Source organism: Mus musculus, chromosome 4 (assembly GCF_000001635.26).
Source record: "Mus musculus strain C57BL/6J chromosome 4, GRCm38.p6 C57BL/6J".
Lineage (NCBI taxonomy): Eukaryota > Metazoa > Chordata > Mammalia > Rodentia > Muridae > Mus > Mus musculus.
Window position 1 is genome coordinate 117208936 of NC_000070.6, and position 21689 is coordinate 117230624.

Below are 21689 nucleotides of genomic sequence, written 5' to 3' on the forward strand. Positions count from 1 at the left end.
GGCTGGAGAGATGGCTGGCAGTTAAGAGCACTGACTGCGCTTCCAGAGTTCCCGAGTTCCATTCTCAGCAACCACATAGTGGCTCACAACCATCTATAAAAGGGTCTGACATCCTTTTTGGTATGCTGGTGTACATGGAGTCAGAATACTGAAAACAATAAAAAAGAACATAAATTTAAAAATTATTTTAAAAAGCCGGGCATGGTGGCACACGCCTTTAATCCCAGGCAGAGGCAGGCGGATTTCTGAGTTTGAGGCCAGCCTGGTCTACAAAGTGAGTTCCAGGACAGCCAGGGCTACACAGAGAAACCCTGTCTCAAAAAACCAAAAACCAAACCAAACCAAACCAAAACAAAAAACAAAAAACAAAACAAAACAAACAAACAAAAAAAGAACAACAACAAACAATGAGCTACCTCACCATAACACTGGGTTTCCTTTATAAACCAGGAAACCTTAAAAAACACCATTTGCCTATGGACCGCATCTGTCTGCTCTCTATGCAGGGGCAGTCCTCTGTCACCCTCCGGGACAAATACTCCTTCTTCTTCTCCCCTGTTTTCCCTTCTCCCTTGTCCTCTGTCTCCTGCCTTTGTCTCATATTCCTGCCTTCCGTCCCTCAGGGGTAAACAAATCTCCTTTGTGCGGAGAACTTGGTCTTGGGTGTCCTTCGCTTTCATCTCCTCTCCAATGTTGGGATTACAGGTTATAAGTGTGTACTGCCCTATTGGCTCTATAGTAACACTTTAACAACTCTGTCCTAATCGGATACTGGCCTCCTGCTCTTGTCACACTGTTCCCAGCACCACGTGTGTGAATTTGGGTGATGGTGGAGGGGAGTTACCAGTTCACCCTGACATGATGTGATGGCCTTTAAACCCTCGCATTAGGGAGTTACAGTCAGGCAGATAGATCTCTGTGAGTTCTAGGCCAGCCTTGTCTATATATCAAGTTCTGGGCTATCCATGGCTATTAAACAACAGAACAAAACTGAGTCGTCAGTCTGGAATAACAAGTTTGATGTGTGACCCACGCCTGCTGTTCAAGTATGGGGACGCAGGCAGACCATCTCGAGTCCAGTCATTTTCAGCTATCTGGAGAAACTGAGACTATAGGAGACCCTGTTCCAAGCAAACACCCCTAAATAAGCAAACAAAAGCCAGCAACTGTTCGGTTGTATTGTTTTCTGTGGAGCTTTCAATAGCTCCCCCATTACATTTCAAGATAAACCTGAGGTAAGGAAAGTTCCAGCCCTCAGCCCTTCCCACTTGCTTCTCTCGACCCTCTCGTGTTTGACTCCTGTGTCTTTGAACTTTCCGTTGTCATGCTTGGCACACATTCCTGTGTCTTAGGGCAAGGACCTCAGATGTTCAATCCTTTGTGTTAATACAATACTTTCTTTGTTGTTTACTTACTGATTAATGCGGAGGGTGGAATCCAGTGTCTCGTGTATAGACAAGGGCTCTTTTTTTTATTTTATTTTATTTTTTTTTAGAGCACGTTATCCCAGAGTGACAATTTTAACCCAGACTTGCCTAGTAGGGTAGTATTCCGAATATTAGTTGGCATTTGTACTGCCCCCTGGTGGTCAGCCCACGCTTTACAGCGAGTGTGTGTGTGTGTGTGGGGGGGGGTGGGGATGAAATAACTAAGGCATTTTTAGAGGCGGGACGGCGGCGACTTGATCTCATTTACATACCCACAATGCACTGCAGAGAGGTCATTGCTTGATTTAAAACCAGAAATCGCTGGTTTCTTTTTTCTATCTTGATTTCCTTCAAAATGGTATGACTTTCACAGATTTAAGTGAGACTAAAGCAGAAATTTTGTGTACTTTTGAGGAAAAAGTTACCATCGGTGATCTAAGATACACAGTCAGGTGAGAACTGCATACAGCGACCCCCTTCCATACTCTGGTTTCTCTTCAGATCGTATAAATCTTTCGCCTTTTACTAAAGATTTCCGTGGAGAGGAACAAATCTGAGTCTTAACCCAATTTTTTGAGGTCTTGTGCTTACAAGACTAGTAATGGTAATGAAAAGATAGGATGTTCTGCCAAAGAGATTCTCTTAAAATTCTTCTGGGCATATACCCAGAAGATGTTCCAACCGGTAAGGACACACATGTTCCACTATGTTTATAACAGCCTTATTTATAATATCCAGAAGCTGGAAAGAACCCAGATGCCCCTCAACAGAGGAATGAATACAGAAAATGTGGTACATTTACACAATGGAGTACTACTCAGCTATTAAAAAGGATGGATTTATGAAATTCTTAGGCAAATGGATGGACCTGGAGGGTATCATCCTGAGTGAGGTAACTCAATCACAAAAGAACTCACATGATATGTACTCACTGATAAGTGGATATTAGCCCAGAAACTTAGAATACCCAAGATATAAGACACAATTTGTAAAACACATGAAACTCAAGACGAACGAAAACCAAAGTGTGGACACTTTGCCCCTTCTTAGAATTGAGAACAAAACACCCATGGAAGGAGTTACAGAGACAAAGTTTGGAGCTGAGACGAAAGGATGGACCATCTAGAGACTGCCATACCTGGGGATCCATCCCATAATCAGCCTCCAAACGCTGACACCATTGCATACACTAGCAAGATTTTGCTGAAAAGGACCCTGATATAGCAGTCTCTTGTGAGGCTATTCTTGAGCCTAGCAAACACAGAAGTGGATGCTCACAGTCAGCTAATGGATGGAACACAGGGCCCCCAATGGAGGAGCTAGAGAAAGTACCCAAGGAGCTAAAGGGATCTGCAACCCTATAGGTGGAACAACAATATGAACTAACCAGTACCCCGGAGCTTGTGTCTTAGGCTGCATATGTATCAGAAGATGGCCTAGTCGGCCATCAGTGGAAAGAGAGGCCCAATGGTCTTGCAAACTTTATATGCCTAAGTAAAGGGGAACGCCAGGGCCAAGAAGTGGAGTTGGGGGAGGGCATGGGAGACTTTTGGGATAGCATTGGAAATGTAAATGAGGAAAATACCTAATTAAAAAAAAAAAAAAAAAAAGAAATCATCTTAAAGGAGCTGGGCGGCTGTGCACGCCTTTAATCCCAGCACTTGGGAGGCAGAGGCAGGCGGATTTCTGAGTTCGAGGCCAGCCTGGTCTACAGAGTGAGTTCCAGGAAGAAACTCTCTTAAAAACAAAGCAAGAGAGTAGCCCCACCCTCTCAAAAGGAAGAAACCCAACCAATGCAGCAAAGCAACGTTTTGGTATTCTCTCCTTGGGTCCTCGCCTACTCTGGTGACATGAATGAACCACCCAGGTAGGCGCACTGGTGTGTGCCTTTAATCCCCACACTCAGGAGGCAGATGCAGACAGAAATTTTATATGAGTTCCAGAATGGCCAGGACTATACACACTGAGATCCTGGCTGGAGAAAAAAAGAGAAATATCGGGCAAAACCTAACAGCAACAAACATAAGCCAAACCAAAACGAACAGAATCCCCAACAAAACACTCAAAGCAATGGGGAGAGCAAGAGAGCCCAAAGGAACTCAAACTGAAACACAAAGCCGAGTTAGCTGGGTCTGGTGGCACAGGCCTGTGATTCCAGGCGGCAGAAGATCTAATGTTCGAAGCCAGCCTAGTAAACTTAGTTTTATTATATTTTGGCCTCAGAAATAAAAAGTAGAAACGATCTGGGCTTGGGCCTTGGTACCATGCAAGGCAGCCTAAGAGACTAGGGGTGGGGGTGGGGGTGCGGGTGGCAGGAACAGGAGTGTGGACGGCTCAGTCAAAGTACTCGGGAGGTCAGCAGATGGTTAGGGAGATGAAGATTCGGAAGGGACTTCAAGGAACACTCTGGTATTGAGTTACAGGAAGGAAGAGCAACTGCAGGGAAAACTGGGAAAGGTGTTTGTATCTGGAGTTGTTTCAGAGACAATGAGAGCTAAATGTCTGCAAACAGAAGGGGTTGAGGGAACAGGAAACAGAAGCAAAGCAGAAGGTAGAAGAGAAAGGGGCGGGGAGGAGAGACTTAGAGCAGTGTTTTTCAACCTGTGGGTCATGACCCCTTGAGGTTGCCAACCCTTTCACAGGGGTTGCCTAAGACTATGAAAAACACAGATACTTATGGTTCATAACAGTAACAAATCACAGTTGTGAAATAGCAATAAAAATGACTTTATGGTTGGGGTCACCATAGCATAGTAATAAAGGGTCGCAATGTTCAGAAGGCTGAGAACTATTGCCTTAGAGGATTAAGAGGAGATGGGGCCTCTATTAAGGCCACAGTATGCCCTGGAGCCCTTCCAGAGTCTTGGTTACCCTTCCCCTGGGACTTGCTTTGGATAAGTAGGAGCACTCCTCAACCCTATTACACAGCTCTCATAGATCTCCTTTCTGCTCACACCACACAGTGCGGATAGCATCAAGACTCTTTATTAGGCCCTTCTGCAGAAACAGCTTCCCCCTTCCCCCCTGCATTTTATAATACTCAGCTTCCCACCCAGGGCCAGATGGCACCATCCTCAATGCCACCCTCCTGGCAGTCAGGCAGGCTTCCACAAGGCACAACCTTAGCTTTCCTGGTTTGTCACAGGGCTCTGTCACTCCTTGGACTTTGAATGAAGTTTCTCAAAGTCATTGGTGTAGCCCCTCTGATTCATATCATTGGAGCCCGTGGAGAAGCTGATGGAGCTGTTGTCAATGCACTCGCAGCTGTCTAACATTGCACGCAGCAAAAGTCAGAGTGAGCCTGATGGCTGGCCCTGACAGGAAGGGCTCTGGGTCCCCTTACCCGCTGCTCACCTGTGGTAGCATTGACTTTATTGGCTGCCAAAATGTCCGCCTGAATACTGTCTATTTTTGTGTACAGGATCTCGGCGTCATTCTGGGGAGAGAAACAGCAGGAGCTTGGCTGGGCACCAGATCAGTGCGCCCCTGGAGCTGAGGCTGGGCACCACAGCAGCGCGCCCTGGAGCTGGGGCTGGCACCAGAGCAGTGCACCCCTGGAGCTGGGGCTGGGCACCAGAGCAGTGCACCCCTGGAGCTGGGGCTAGGGAGGAAGGGTTACCTCGAGCAGAGCTGCTTAGGCAGAGAGATCCTGCTTCCAGCTTACTGGCTAGGGCAGGGAGGGGACAAGAAGACAGTGTAGGGGTGGGGATGTCCAAGTCAGGAGACAAGATTCATTCTGTGCACAGGGGCACTGTTTTGTTCTGGGCATTTGCTGAGGCTGGTGGGAATGGAAGTACTTACAAGGAAGAGCTGGTAGAGTTCGTCCCCCATGGACTTGCGGACCTGTTCCTCCACCAATGGGAACATTTGCACAAAGTACTGTGGCAGAGGGTGGGCGGGGTGACAGGACAGTGTGGGCATCTGCAGACTTGACTGCCCGAGTCCTGCAGTCTGCCCACCCCAGCCCTCATACCTCCAGTGTGAGGCTGGCTAGCCTCTGGCTATTGCTGTGGTCAGTGTTACCCATGGCCGACATCAGGCCATGGACCACACGCAGGTTCAGCAGCTCCACTGCCAAGTTCAAGTCATTGCGTGCCAGGATCCTTGTGAGGTAGGAAAAAAGACAGAAAAAAAATGTGGGGACATAGGAAGGCAAAGGAGCCCCTCAACCCCAAGTTTGAAGCCTCTCTCCAGCTGAGAAACAAGAATTCCAGTAGAGGGAGGATTAGCGGCCCATGCCTTTAATCTCAGCATTCAGGAAGGGCAGAGGCAGAGGGGCAGAGGGGCAGAGGGGCAGAGGGGCAGAGGGGCAGAGGGGCAGAGGGGAAGAGGGGCAGAGGCATAGGCAGAGGCAGAGATGGAGGCAGGTAGATCTCTGTGAGTTCCAGGCCAGCTTGGTCTATGTAGAGAGTTCCATAACAACCATGGCTACATAGACTTTATGTTATAGAGAAACCTTCTCTGTCTCTGTCTCTGTCTCTGTCTCTGTCTCTGTCTTTGTCTCTCTGTCCTCTCTCTCTCTCTCTCTCTCTCTCTCTCTCTCTCTCTCTCTCTCACACACACACACACACACACACACACACACACAATCAGTAATCTACAATTCTTCCTTGAGAAGCCCATACCCACACTACTGTTTGTCTTTCCTTTTTTGCGACTGGGTCTCACTATGTAGTCCTGGCTATTCTGGAACTCTCTATGTAGACCAGGATGGACTTGACCTTACAGAGATCCACTCACCTCTGCCTCCTGAGTGGTGCATATCTGTCTGTCTATCTATCTATCTATCTATCTATCTATCTATCTATCTATCTATGAGCCAGGGATCATGACACGCCTTTAATCCTAGCATGCAGGAGGCAGATAAATGCATGGGCTTGCATTGTCCAGCTTAGCTTGCTGCAATCACCCACTCTTGCTGCAGCCCTACCCAATGGTCTTGGCAGCTGCAGCCTGCTGCAGGAACACGGGTAACTGGGTTGTGGTCTGGAGAATCGAAGAGTCTGAAGAAATGAGGGACCGTCAGCCAGGAAGCCTTTCCCACTTCCAGGGGGCAGTCCCATGGAGGAGTCCTACCACTGAAGATCTTGGCCTGCAGTTTGGATGTCTCCTTGACTGGTGGCATGAGCAGCGCCACAAGGCCCTTGAGCAGAGGCAAGCGCACGTCGTAGTGGATCAGGTCCTTTATCAGCTCGATGGCTGGAGGAGGAGAGAGATGCTGGGGAGGCCCTGTGTCCTTCCAAACCTACCATACCTTTTACCCTGCTGCCTCTGTCACCTCTCCTAGTACCTTCTGCTGCTCAGTACTGGTAAGACCTTATGGGGGAGGTTACCCATCCTTCCTGCCATTCTGGAGCCCATGATTAAATACAAGAGTAGGAGTCAGAGGGAAGGAAGGGGATGCCTAGCCCATCAAGAAAGTCCCGGAGGTCAGAGCTGCGGATCTGAGGCCCACAGAAAAGAGCTGCCTTTAGCTTGAAGGGCTTCAGGTTTGATTAGAGGAAGAAAGGGCTGGGTTAGAACAGATTACATTTACCTTTTAAAAATCTGATCCCTAGGGATCAAACACTCAGGGCCTCCTACATTCTAGGCAAGCATTTAGCTACATCCTCAGAAGTAGCTAGGAAAGGTAGCCACAACATCTGCTTCCTCCACAAAATACTTCCTACAGGGAGACGCCTGCAGTCTCTGCACTCCAGATGCTGGGGCACGAGGATTTTGAATTTGAGCATGGTTTAGGCTTTAGGTAGATCAAGACCCTTTATCGCCGGGCAGTGGTGGTGCACGCCTTTAATCCCAGCATTTAGGAGGCAGAAGCAGGCGGATTTCTGAGTTTGAGGCCAGCCTGGTCTACAGAGTGAGTTCCAGGACAGCCAGAGATACACAGAGAAACCCTGTCTCGGAAAACAAAAACAAACAAAAAAAGACCCTCTATCTATCTAACTAAAGTTTTTTTTAATGAATTAACAAAACAAAATAAAACAAACAAACAAACAAACAAACAAAAAGGAGAAACACTTTTTATGCAGCTCGGGACAGTGGAACAAGTTTGTGCTCTAAGCACTTGGGAGGCTGAGGAAGTCAGAGGCAGGAGCTTTGAGTTTGAGGATAGCTCTATATAGCTAATTCCTGACAAATCTAGGCTACACAGTCAGACTCTGTCTCAGACGAACGAATGGAAACCACGACAAGACGACAGTGCTAACAGCCACCCACTGTCCTCTTGGTCCTGCCAGCCATGTCTCTGGATTGTGTGCTTCATAGAGATCCTCCAGGGTACCCTCAAAGTCAATTCTGATGCAGCCCCTGACACTTCTTGATGCTCAGAGGTGGCTCGTATTGTTGTTGCTACTGTAGTGGATGGGGGCCTAGGCTATGTAGCCCTGGCTGGACTGGGGCTTGTTATGTAGACCAGACTGACTCTGAACTCAGAGATCCTTCTGCCTCTGCCTCCCGAGTGCTGGGACAAGAGACTGCATTTGGCGTGCCCATCTGATTAGCGTTCTAACCTGGAGTCACAGATCCGAAAACACTGTACAGGGACAGGGTCCAGCCCTGGGGTGCCGCAGAGCATTTGGAGCCTCTCTGGCATCTCCCAAACTTTATGCAAACAAAACAAGAAGCTCTGAATGCTTGGCAGCCACTGTGTGCAGCGGCCAGAGTCCCAGACTCTCCAATGTTTCTTACTTGCTCTGCTGCTGGGTTGATGGGGATGCGTTTGGGTCTGAACGCTTTGACTCCTTTTATTGGATTGTGAGTCACTTTGCCAGCTAGAGCAGGATGCCACAGCGATGCCAGTGCACCCTGGGAAATATGTCTATGCCTGAGATGTGAAGAGAAGTGACTGGGTGGATGCCCAGGCTCCAAAGGAGTGTAAGAAGATATGTTTATGATAAATTCCTGGCTGGGAGCAGCAGGTTCTGCAACGTAGTCAGATATTCCAGGAGATAAATATTTACTTCTGCCAACCCACTTTAAACTGAATGCTTCATCTTCCATTGGTTATGTAACTAGAATGCTCGAAGCTCCTGGGACAAATGAAGATTTTTCTCACCCAGCCAGTTCTGTGTTTTGTGTTCGCAGCTGTCACTGGTTATACCCAAAGAGAGAGAAGCAGGGCCCTGCCTCTCTGCTGAGACATTTGCTCTCTGAGCAAGCACTTTACGGACTCATCCCCACCCCTTGGCCAACCCGGATGGGGCATGCGCTCGCTACAGGACCTGTGCTGAGGAGATAGAGGGGGCAGTGATCAGCAGATGTAAGGTGGATGCCATGGACACTTAGTTCAAGAGGAAAGAGTCATATCTCAAGTCCAGAAAGCCCACAGCCTGAAGCTGGATGAGGCAGCACGTGCCTATAAGAGCAACACTCGGGAGCTGGAGGGCCACTGCTTACTTCATATAGAGTTTGAGGCCAGTCTAAGCTGTCTAAGACTCTGTCTAAAAAAACCAAAGCAAAACAACTCACCCTTGTCTGCACCAGGATGCCTCGTGCTTTCCTGCTGATCCCTCTGAACAGATGAAGAAGTTGAGGGCAAGTGGCCTTGTTAGGGGGCCAGTGAGCAGGAAAGCTTCTACCAGGGTTAATGTTCCTGTGGCAAAAGGACCTTACAAGTGGCCAAGTAACCAAAGTTGGTGGTGGCGCACGCCTTTGACCTCTGCCTTGGGAGGCAGAGGCAGGCAGATCTCTGAGTTCAAAGTCAGCCTGGTCTACAGAGTGAGTTCCAGAACAGCCAGGGCTACATGGAGAAATCCTGTCTCGAAACAAAACAAAGGAACAAAATAAGTGGTCCAGCACTTGGATATCCCGTGTGTGCGGGAGAATAAAATATTCCATCCCAGGTGTGTGTGTGTTTGGCTTTGGCATTTTAGAATTGCTTTTTGCTACTGTTTTTTTTGTTGTTGTTGTTTTGTTTTTTTGTTTGTTTGGGTTTTTTTTGTTTTTGTTTTTGTTTTTTTGAGACAGGATCTTTCTACATAGTCCCAGATAGCCTAGAACTAACTAACTATGTAGTCCAGGCTGGCCTTGAACTCATAGAGATCCACCTGCCTCTGCCTCCTGAGTGCTGGGAATAAAGGTATGTGCCACCATGCCCAGCATCAGAGTTGGTTATCAGAGAAACTGTACGGCCTCTTGTAGATAGGAACAGGTCTGGAAGGCCGCCCTTCTCTTAAAGGGGCTGACATTATGAAGGAAATCTGTCTTAGCCAGCTCGTGGCTATGCACAGGCTTTTCTATGACGTACCCTCCTTTTTGCTTAGGGAAGATCTTTTCATGACAGAAGAGGTTGGGGTCCGACACTTGCCCAGACAGATTGCATCACAGGTGGTTTTTGACTAGGGACTTTGTGTAACCGGAAATCCTTTTGTGCCTCCTCCCAGCAACCTTCCATAAAGAGCAGCCACTTCCTTTTCCTCCATAACTGGAAGCCTGAATGCCTCTACATAAAGTTCAGTTAACCAGCACCTCCCTTCAGCCTCATACTCTGTAGGATTCTACAGAGTTTTTTTTTTCTGTTACTCTGTCTATAAATCATTTTACAGATGAAGATGATCATGCCTTGACAGCGAACAGACTAAATCTAAAGCTGGTGTACACATGCAGTCACTTCCACGGTGCCCACCCATGTCTTTGCTGCTAGAGTCTTGGGAAACCGGTTTACTGTGCACTTCTGGACGAGACTGCCACCTGCTGGCTGCACAGAGGAAGCACGCTTCAGCATAAATTTTCTTTCTTTTCTACTGGAATATCCTTGCAGGCTGTACTTGACCAGTCACATGCTCTCTGATTCCTGAGTGTTCTGCTGCCCTTTTAACTACATTCTATTCAAATACTAATGTTGAAGCACTAAAAATAGATTAACTCATACATTTTTAATTACACCGTATTCAAAGACCAATGCTGAAACACTAAAAATAGATGGATTAATTATTAGACATGGAGCCTTCACTGTTAGATCAAACTGGCCTTCATTTTGTGGCAGTCCTCCTGCTACCGCCTCCATCGTCGGCGGTTACAGACACATGCCATCATGCCCAGATAAAAATACTTTCAGAGAATTGCTTTTTAAGAGCTGAGGAGGACTGATGAGATGGTTCAGTGGACAAAGACACTTGAAACCAAGCCTCATCAACTGAGTAGGATCCCAGGGTTGCATGGTGGAAGGAGAAAAGTTCTGCTAGTTATCCCCCAACCTTGCCATCCCTGTGGCATGCACACCCCCTCCCAAATAAATAAATAAGGCAGGAGAGGCTCAGCAGTTAACACACTTTTTTTTGTTGTTGTTTTGTTTTGTTTTGTTTTTTTTTGACAGGGTTTCTCTGTGTAGCCCTGGCTGTCCTGGAACTCACTCTGTACACCAGGCTGGCCTCGAACTCAGAAATCCACCTGCCTCTGCCTCCCGAGTGCTGGGATTAAAGGCGTGGGCCACCACTGCCCGGCATTAACACACTTGTTAAGCAAGCTTGAGAACTGGAGTTCATGTCCCCAGCACCCAGGTAAACTGGGCTAGCACTGTGGCTGGGTTGCACTCTTAGCACTAGGGAACTAGAGACAGAGATCCCAGGGGCAAGCTGGTTAGCCCAGCTCATCACATTGGTGAGTTACAGGTTCAGCTAGAGACATTAACATGTAAACAGAGTGGCTAAGGAAGACCTCTGATGTCATTTTCTGACCTCCATGCACATGTGTGCGAGTGCACACACACACACACACACACACACACACACACACACACACACACAACTTTAAAGTCTAGCCAGACTCAGCTGAGAGAAGCTGAGATAAGTGGGTTGGTTAAGTGCTGGGGATCAAGGCTATCCTGGATAATGCAGCAAGAATCTGTCTCCAAAATGCAAACAAAAAATATATTATCAGTATTGTTATTGTATTTGTTTGTTTACTTATTTACTTACTTATTTGTGACAGGGTCTATCTTTATAGTCCTTGTTGTCTTGGAGCATGCTACATGGACTATGCTGTTCTAGAATTCACAGAGATCTCCTGAGTGCTGGGATTAAAGTTGTGTGCCACCAAACCCAGCTTGTTATTATTGTTATTTTTAAACAATAAAGAAAATCGATAAAGTATAAACATAAGCTATGGATGTGACATATGTGCTGATGACCCAGGAGTTATGGTGACATGTTCTCTGTCTCTCTCTCTCTCTCTGAAGTCTCCTGTAGCTAGACTATACTCAAGCTTACTATGTAGCTAAGTATGAACTTGAATTACTGATCTTACCAGTTTGTTTGTTTGAAGACAGAATCTTACTTTGTAGCTCAGGCTGGCTTTGAACTTATGACATTCATCCTGTTCATCCTGTCCCAACCTCTTGAGTGCTAGGATTACAGGTGTGAACCTATCTCAGTTATCTGCTCTCTGCTCTTCTAGGCAAGTGCGGTGGTTTGAATAGGAATGGCCCCCCAGAGACTCGTGTGTTTAAATGCTTGGGCCATATAGAGTGGCACTATGAGGAGGTGTGGCCTTGTTGGAGTCGGTGTGGTGTTGTGGGGCCAGGCTTTGAGGTTTCCTGTGCTAAAACTCCACCCAATGTGGAACACAGTCTCCTTCTGCTGCCTGTGGATCAAGATGTAGAACTCTTGGCTCCTTCCCCAGCATATTTCTGCCATGCTTCCTGCCATGATGATAATGCACTGAACTTCTGAGCCTGTAAGCCAGCCCCAATGAAATGTGAGAGTGAGAGTGGCTATGGTCATGGTGTCTCTTCACATCGATGGAAACCCAAACTAAGACAGCAAGGGTTGTTGGTTTTGTTTTTAACTTATTTTTATTCTATGAGCTTGAGTGTTTTGCCTTTTATGTATGCAACCACACCAGGTATAGTTGTGTGGTGCACGTGGGACCCAGCTTGGGTTCCCTGGAAGAGCAGCAAATGTTCTTAACTACTGAATCATCTCTCCAGCTTCCTCTTCTGAGCAGGTTTTATGGAGTACATCCAGCCTGTGCACAGAGGATGTGAACGCCCTCTAAGATCTGAGTCAAACATCACGGGCTCTAGAGGGGAAGATGCTGCCAGGTGAGGGTGAGGCGCAGCTACCTGAGGGCCAGGAAAGTGCGGAAACTGAAAACAAGTTTGTCTTGGGGTTTCTAATCTACTTAAACCCTGGATAACTGTATAATAAAACTCTTTTCTTTCTTTTTTTTGGGGGGGGTGGTTGGGTTTTTGGAGACAGGGTTTTTGAGACAGGGTTTCTCTGTGTAGCTCTGGCTGTTCTGGAACTCACTCTGTAGACCAGGCTGGCCTTGAACTCAGAAATCTGCCTGCCTCTGCCTCCCAAGTGCTGGGATCAAGGGCGTGGGCCACCACCGCCCGGCAATAAAACTCTTTAAATGCTAAACCAAGTGTCACAGTTTCAGTGCTAATATAACCGGGTGTATGTGACACACTTGTAAAAAGTAGTCGGTTTTGGAGCCAGTGAGAAGATCCGGTGGTAAAGGTGCTTGCTGCCATGCTCCACCTTGACACTTGGACTCTCACATGCATGCGCGCACGCACACACACACACACACACACACACACACACACACACACACACACGTGCTTGCACGGATGCATGTGCTACAGCATGTGTGTTGGATTCAGAGGACACTTTGTGAAGTCAGTTCTCGCCTCTATTCACGTGCCTTTGGGGAGTTGAACTTAGGCCATCAGGTTTGGCAGCAAATGCTTTCACCAGCTGAGCCAGCTGGATGGCCCCATAGACACTTCAGCACGTTGGCTTTTAATTCAAGGATGGAACCTACTTTGCTGACAGGATCGAGCAGAACAAGCATGCAGGTGTAAGAGCTGTTTTCATCTTTGGTTATGTTTTGCATGTGTGACTGTGTATGTATATGGATAAATGCATGCCACAGTGGACCTGTGGATGGCAGAAGAGTCAGTTCTTTCCCCTCCATATGGGTCCTATGGACCAAATTCAGGTCCTCAGACTTGAAGGCAAGCATCTTTACCTGCTGAGCAAATTTGCTGGCGCTTGGACCTCTCTATTTTCTCCTCTCCTCCTCCTCTCCTCTCCTCTCCTCCCCTCCCCTCCCCTCCCCTCCCTCTCCCATCTCTTCTCTCCTCCCTCTCCCATCTCTTCTCCTTCTCTTCCTCCTCTCTCCCCATTCTCTCTCTCCCCCTCTCTATCCTCTCTTTCCCCTTCCCCCCCTCTCCCCTCTCTCCCTTCTTTCCCTCTCCCCCCTCCCTCCCTCTCTCTCTCTTTGCTGTTTTGGAAATTGATTTCTAGATGAGGCTGGCCTTGAACTCACAGAAATCCTACCGCTTTTGCCTTCCAAGTGTTGGCATTGTAGGCCCCAGATGATAGACAGCCCGGCTGATATCTTGTGAAAACCTCACAAAATATCCCAAGTCAGAGCTGGGTATGATGGTGCACAGCTATAATCCCAGTACCATGGGTTACCAAAAAAAAAAAAAAAAAAAAAAAAGACTCAAAAAGGGAGTGGTGTGGGAGGATCTAGTACTAGTCTGAGCCGTGAACACTATGGTACAGTAAAAGCTTACTAGCCAGATGTGTTGGCCCATGTTTGTAATCCCAGCATTATGGAGGCAGGGACAGTAGGATAGAGGGTTTGAGGTAGCCTGGGCTATGTAGTGAGAGCTTTACTGTCTCTAACGGCTACATTTTATATATGATTTTTAATATAGAAATAATCCCTAATATACACAGATAACAGCTTTTGTGGGTTTATGCAAACATTCACATAAACAGCTCTCACTTCCCTTTTATGGCAGCACTATAAGGGATCATTTGTCTCTGCTTTGTGTGGTGGCCCGGGACAAAGGTCAGGAAGAGGTGGCCATCTGCATGGCTTTGATTGCCCATTCTTGAGAAGCTGTGTGAGGTCCGCAGGGCCAGAGACCTGGTCAAAGAGCCAGCGTGGGTCAGAAAGGGGGTGCTGGGAAGATGGCCTCGGAATTTGCAGGATGTGGTTTCTGCCAACTCTTTTGGCTCCACTAATGCTGCCAATATGAATTGCTAAGCCATTTTCAAACCTTTGAAGGACACATGGCATCAGTTAAGCAGTGGTTTGGTGAATTGTCATTCAGCAAGTTAATCTTTTGGCCAGCATGCATCTGATAAACTAAGTTACAGTGAATTGGTGAATCCTTACCAAGTGATACATCAGAATGTTTATGTGCCTAAGGCAACAATTAATAGTTTATTTGTAAAAGACACGAACAACTTTATTGGTTCCCTTTTCTCTCTCTCTCTCTCTCTCTCTCTCTCTCTTCTTTGCTAGGGAACAGGCCACCACTGAATCATTAATTTTATTTATTTATTTATTTATTCATTCATTCATTCATTGTACTGAAGAGATGGCTCAGCTGTTAAGAGTACTGGTTGCACTTCTAGAAGACCTGGGTTCAATTCCCAGCACCCTCATGGCAGCTAACAACCATCTGTAACGCCAGTATCAAGGGAATCTGATGCCTTCTTCTGGCTTCCACAGGTAGCAGGCAAAACACCCATCTCCACAAAATAATTATTCTTACATTTAACTAGGTATGTGGCACATGCCTTTTATCCCAGTACTTGAGAAGCAAAGACTAGGCCAGTAGGACTACACAGTGAGACACTATATCTCAAAAGTAAAATAAAATGAAATAAAAAATTATTGTTGGATAGTGGTGACACACGCCTTTAATCCCAGCAACAGAAAGGTAGAGGCAGGTGGATCTCTGAGTTCAAGGCCAGCCTGGTCTACAGAGAGAGTTTCAGAACTGCCAGGACTACATAGAGGAAACAAACAAACAAAATAAAGATTTTTTTTTCAATTTTGTGTGTATGTGAGTGTGTGTATGTGTGTGTGTGTGTGTGTGTGTGCGTGCGCACATGCCACAGTGCTCCTGTGGCGGTCACAAGACATCTTGTGGGAGTCAGTTCTTTTTTTCCACGTGTATCCTGGTGACTGAGCTCAGGCTGCCAAGCTTGGAGGCGTGGGTGTGCCTTCACTCAGGAGCCATCCCACCAGCTCTGGGTTTTGGAGACAGGGCCTCACAATTTAGCTCAGGAGGCTGGCCTTAGGCTTGGGGCCTTGGCCTCGCTAGCTTCTCCACTCTAGGGAAGGGAAACAATGAATGGCCGTTTTTGTCCCTTGATATTGCTAGTTCTGATAAGTCCCCGCTTGCCACCAGTTCCTGGAATGGCAATCCCTCCTGTGAGGAAAGTGCCATTTTTCACTTCAGAGCAGTTATAAATGGAGATAAATTCCAGGCAGGACCACTTTGGAGAAGTCTTCTGTTCTGATTTTGGCTCAGCTTAAATGGGATGGTCATTAAGAGAAATTCTAAAGTCTGCAGTGTGATAAAGGGCCTGGAATGTCAGGAACACAGGCCCCCTCCCGCCATTGTTTCTACTTCCCATCCCCCAAGTGCACCCACACTCAAACCTTGCACCCTTCTGAAAACTGCATTAACATACTGAGAAACCAGGGGCTGCTGGGATGGCTCAGAAGTTGAGAGCTCTTGTTGCTCTTGCAGAAAACTGGAATTCAGCTCCAGCCTCCACACTGGCTGGTTCCCAATTGCCTGTAACTCCAGCTCCAGAGGATTCAGTGTCTTCTTACACACACACACACACACACACACACACACACACACACACAGACTCACACAGACTCTCACACACACAGACTCACACACACACACTCACACAGACTCACACACACACACAGACTCACACACACATACACAGACTCACACACACACACAGACTCACACACACAGACTCACACACACACATGCATACACACATACACACACACATACTCACACACACACACAGACTCACACAGACTCACACACACACACACACACACACAGACTCACATTCACACACACACTTTATTTTATTTTTAAAAGATTTATTTTTTTAATCTATGAATGTTCTATCTGCATGTATACCTGTGTGCCAGAGAGGGTACTGGATCCCATTAATAGATGGTTTGTAAGCCACCATGTGGTTGCTGGGAATTGAACTCAGGACCTCTGGAAGAGCAGTCAAAAAGCAGTCAGTGCTCTTAACCACTGAGCCATCTCTCCAGTCCTTATTTTATTTTTTAAATTGAGCAATTGAACAAGAAAGGGGAGAGGAGCCTCTTCTATCTGCCCATAGAGTGCTACCCTCATGTACTGCCCAGATCCAGCACCCCCTCTGCAGTGGCTTTAAGGACTGGCTGCAATATTATTTGCCCTTCTTCTCATGAAGACTGTGTGGTCTCATGAATTACTACTTTTTGTTTGTTTTTGAGACAGGGTTTCTCTGTGTAGCCCTGTCTGTCCTGGAACTTGCTCTATAGACCAGGCTAGCTTCAAACTCAGAGATCTGCCTGCCTCTGCCTCCTGAGTGCTGGGATGGATAGAGTGTATGCTGTTTAGGAGGCTTGGCCACAGAAGGCCCCGCAGCTTCACACTGGGTGTCCTTGGAGGTCCCTTTTTTGGGACCCAGCCACCAAGCTAGGAGAAACCAAGTGTCATCACAGTTGATGGTCCTGGCTGAGTCCTACCCCCAAATACTTCAGTCCCCTTGAATTAGCCCCAAGACCTAGACTTTCTTCAGATATAAAAATCAAGTAGAGTGGGCCAAAAAAAAAGGCCTTAGAAATCAGAATAATTATCATTTAAAAACAATATTTACAAAAAAAAGAAAATTAATGAAAAAGCCATTCATGATGAATAATATATCCAAATTATTCAGTGTATCCAGAAACTATCAGTCTTGGCTTTTGCCTCCCAGATGTTTGCAGCCTGCTCCTCTGGGAGAGTCCTATGGCCTCCTTCTCAACTGTGCACAGTACTCTTGCCTCCTGGAATCAATATGTGTGAAATAAGCTCTGTGGCTGGTGATCTCTCTTAGAGTGCTCTTCTGTGTGTGTGTGTGTTCCCATCTGTCTGTCTGATCTTTCTCCATTCTCTTGTTGCCCAAGTTGGGTTTCTAGGACCCAGCCACTGAGGTCACAGCAGTGGCATGTGCTCACCATCCCAAGGTAAGAAGGTAGACTTGAGAGAATCATGAGTTCAAGACCACACTTGGCCTGGTGTGGTGCTGTGTGCCTGTAATCCCAGTTCTTAGGAAGCTGGTGGAGGACAGAGAGTTCAAGACCAGCCTAGACTGCCTAAGAGACACAGTCTCAAAAGAAAAAAGAAAGGAGCCAGGCGTTGGTGGCGCACACCTTTAATCCCAGCACTTGGGAGGCAGAGGCAGGCGGATTTCTGAGTTCCAGGACAGCCTGGTCCACAGAGTGAGTTCTAGGACAGCCAGAGCTACACAGAGAAACCCTGTCTCCAAAAAAAAAAAAAAAAAAAAACCAAAAGAAAAAAAAAGAAAAAAGAAAAAAAGAAACCCTTACCATACATCTAGCCTTCATTCCCTCAAGCCAGCCGACAGCTGGGTGGGTTGCAGGCTTTGTACCCTGAGGTTTATTTTGAGAAATAAATGGTGTGACCAATGGAAGATCAATAAGTGAACGACTCAGCAAATGAAAATGTAGCTGCCATCAGGGTCCAAATTATTTAGTTTGTCGGTTGGCTTTTTGTTTGTTTTGTTTTTTTGTTTTTTTTGTTTTTGTTTTTTAATGAGAACGACATTTCTAGGGTGGTTCCTGTTTGTGTTGTTATGAGTCAGTGCTGTGGGGTTTGGTCTGTTGCTGTGTATGCCATAATGCTAAATACTGGTCCTGGTTACCTCAGGGACAAAAGAAGCCTGGAGTGTGCACCAAGTGATACTATGTGACCTTGCTCCTTAATTTAAAACTATTGGTTGAATAAAGATCCTACTGGTCTAGAGGTGGACAGAAGAGAGGTAGGTGGGGTTTCAGGTCTCCGGCTTGGTATCTGCAGCAGGAGAGTACATGTAGGGAGGAGAAGATGCCATGGGGTAGGTGAGTCACGAAAACATGGCCATGAGGGTTGGCCAATTGGAGTTAAGAGCAGCTCAGATGTAATATGGCAAGTTATAACTTGAGGTTATTGATAGAGAAGTACATTTTTTTAATTTTTAAAGATGTGTTTATTTATTTTATGTATATGAGTACACTGTTGCTGTACATGTGGTTGTGAGCCTTTATGTGGTTGCTGGGAATTGAATTTTAGGACCTCTGCTTGCTCCGGTCAACCCTGCTCTCTCTGGTGGGTCCTGTTTGCTCAGGCCCAAAGATTTATTTATTATTATATGTAAAGTACACTGTAGCTGTCTTCAGATACACCAGAAGAGGGTGTCAGATCTCATTACAGATGGTTGTGAGCTACCATGTGGTTGCTGGGATTTGAACTCAGGACCTTCAGAAGAGCAGTCAGTGCTCTTACTCGCTGAGCCATCTCGCCAGCCCGAGAAGTAGATTCTAATAGCTTGGAGGGTAAATATCTGCCCAGCTCTAGTGCTTTAAAGGCTATCATAAACGTAAAGGTTTTGTGTATTTTATCTGGAAACTGAATGACCAAAAGCAGAGATCAAATCTTTACTACAACAGGACAGTTGTACTGTGTAGCTGAGATTGGCCTGGAATTTGAGATTCTCCTGTCTCAGCCTCCCAACTGCTGAGGATAGAGGTGTGTACCACCGTGCTAGGCTTCCTTTTCTGTTTTCCCAGTGCTTGAAGTCCGACCCAGGCCTGTACACACTGGCTGAGCATTCTGTCAGAGTTACAACTGTAGCTTAGTCAGGGGCTTCAGTGCAGACGCGAGAAACGTATGAGAGAGCGCTCTGGACTTAGCTGGTCCCAACCGCTGCTCAAACAAATGAAATTTATGACCACCATTTTCTGAGGAACTTGCTGACTGATAGTAAACTGGCCTCCTCCCTCTGGCAAGGTTATTTTGGACACTCAACCACAGGCTCTTTGTGAACGGAGGGAGACTTTGGAGAGCTGCCCTTGCTGCCACCTTTGGTGACCTGGAAGTCTCCCTACCTTCATACTGGACCTCCAGGTGCACTGTGCTCAGGACTGTCAGCACACGGTCCACGATGCTGGGGTGTGTCGCTCCAACTATTGACTGGCAAGACAGACAAGAGGACAAGAGTGTTGACTCTTTAGGCCTAGAAGAAGGGAAAGGAGGACCCCCTAGACAGCCAGGCTGTGGGAGGATTTGAAGCTGCAGTCTTTAGCTCAAGATGCCTTAAACCAAATCTCCTGGCTACCCGTTGAGACATGCAGGATGGAGGTCTGTGACTATGGTTTGGGGAGGGAGGACACAGGTAGGAGAAAAGTACTCATCTCTGATCCTAAATCTCTCTCTGAAATCTCACCTTTCAGTTAACCTGTCTTTTACCTCTTGAGACTTTAACCTATACCACCTCTACCAGCTAGTGAGAAGACAGAGCCGTGTAAACAAGGGTCTACCTGAAGTGCCCACTGTAGGAGGCACTGCACGGGACTGCAGGGATTGGGACTGCAGGGATCTGTCCTCAGGTCTGACCGTGGCCTCCCACTGGCTCAGCTCAGCTCTAGGAGGTGTCCCTTTTCCTTCCCTCCTGACATGATGAATCCTGTCTGGGGCGTTTCATTTATTTCAGCTTCACTTGTTAGTAATGTTTGTGAAACCCAAGCTGATATCTTCGTCCTGGGCCTTTCTCCGGAGCGTCAGCCTTTGACTTTCCGTGGCCCAGTGGCCTGCAGCTCCAGGCAGTGGCTTTTAAACTGAACTAAACATCAGGACCAAAGTGGTACCGAGGGCCACGTGGGAGCCACTGTCGCTTACTGAGTCCGAACCCAAGTCCTCCCACAGCAACCTGGTTCCTCCTCTTTACCTATTCTCTCTCTCGGCACCCGCACCGGATAACTCACCCTGTTGGCAAAGCCCAAAGCTAGATGGCATCTTTGATGTCTATTCTTGGTTCTGCATCTGTCTCAGAAATGTCTACCCACCTTGGTCTTGTCTGTACTCACCCCCCACTGTCACCATTCGGGCTATTTTGTCTGCCTCCCCCCAGCCCATCCTCCGGGGGGCACTTGTGAGAGTTTCAACCATTCATGTCAAAGCCATGCTCGCTCCCCTCCTTGGCATGATGCTACCATACCCCGCCCCTCCCAAATCTGACTTCCCTCACATTCTAGGGCAGAAGCCAAGAAGGGAAAAAAAAGCCTTTCCAATCAGCGAGACCTGGCCTCTTCACTTACACGCCTCCCAAGGAAGCCCTGTGCTGCTTCTCCTGTCAAATGGATGCCTTTAATCTTTCCCACGGTTCCCTTGTCATCTGTATTGCGTGTCTCTACCACTTTGAAGTCTGCCAATATCTTTCTGATCCTTAAACAAACAGGACAAATCACTCTGGCGGGAGAGGTGAATTCCATGGCCGGCCTCGGCCGTGGGAAGTGGTGCAGGCCGGCGTGGAAGGCTGAGCTCTGCCTCTTAGGTCTGTGGGAAGCACCGCTGGGAAAGGTAAGACTGCGCACGCACGCGCATGCTCATGACTCACAACTCCAGCGCATAGCTGCAGCTCACCTGGGCAGTCTTGAGAGTCTGCAGGGCCAGTCGCTGGGCTTTCGGGGACTCACAGGGCAGCAGAGCTATCAGGCCTTTGTATACTTGGTTCTGGTACTTGGGATTGCCATGAACCAACGTTTCCAGCAGAACCTGCACTTCCTCCTGGGTCTCTTCTGATTTAGACTTTGCCAGAAATTCTGCTATGGCTCTCACACCTAGGCAAAGGAGAGAAAGTGATAAATTGGACAGGCTTTAGGTTTAAAACAATTCCCACTCAAGATTGCTTTACCGAATTGCTTTAAGAGCATCTCGACTGAGCTTGTTTAACCAAAGCACAGTTGTGTGTGTGTGTGTGTGTGTGTGTGTGTGTGTTGTGTTGGGCGTAGAAAGTCTTTCTCACCAGACTGTAATGTTTTAAAATGTGCTTTTAACTTTTTTTATTTCCTAGACAGTCTTATTATGTATCCCTGGCTGTCCTGGAACTCACCATGTAAATCAGGTTGGCCTCAAACTCAGAGATCTGTTGTCTCCTCCTAAGTGTCGGGATTAAAGGTATGTGCCGCCACGCCCAGGTGACTGTAATTGTTTTAAGAACAGTGCCTTTTTTGTTTGTAAATAATAATAATTATTCATAAAGTTTAGCTTATATGTGTTTTGCCTGTGTATATGTCTGTGCACCGCTTTTGAGCGGCCAGCAGAGGGCGTCAGATCTCCTGGAACCGGCGTTACAGACAGTTGTGAGCCATTTTGTGAGTGCTGGGATAGAGCCTAGCTCCTCAGAAAGAGCAGCAAGTGCTTCTAACCACTTCTCCAGC

General features: G+C 47.1%; 1 protein-coding gene and 1 non-coding gene across 6 annotated transcripts in view; one reads left to right on the forward strand and one right to left on the reverse strand.

Annotated features, from left to right (window-relative positions):
* The first annotated feature begins 1908 nt into the window (after positions 1-1908).
* On the forward strand, positions 1909-2024 carry Gm23287. Its single transcript, XR_003955548.1, has one exon. It is a non-coding gene; the product is annotated as a U5 spliceosomal RNA (small nuclear RNA).
* Positions 2025-4390: 2366 nt separating this feature from the next.
* The window catches only part of Armh1 (armadillo-like helical domain containing 1), a 38592-nt gene continuing 21293 nt past the window's right edge, over positions 4391-21689 (reverse strand). For 3 of the 5 annotated variants that reach the window (XM_006503206.4, XM_030253635.1, XM_006503207.4), the window contains 8 exons: positions 20893-21089; positions 19359-19443; positions 6504-6626; positions 6358-6430; positions 5401-5530; positions 5229-5306; positions 4782-4863; positions 4391-4695 (listed from right to left, as the gene is read on the reverse strand). In XM_006503206.4, the coding sequence (XP_006503269.1) occupies positions 4580-4695; positions 4782-4863; positions 5229-5306; positions 5401-5530; positions 6358-6430; positions 6504-6626; positions 19359-19443; positions 20893-21089 (884 nt within the window). In that variant the 3' untranslated portion in view covers positions 4391-4579. Of the gene's footprint in view, positions 4696-4781; positions 4864-5046; positions 5095-5228; positions 5307-5400; positions 5531-6357; positions 6431-6503; positions 6627-19358; positions 19444-20892; positions 21090-21689 lie in introns of all 5 variants that reach the window. The other 2 variants (XR_867885.3, NM_001145637.1) reach the window with 2 other exon arrangements.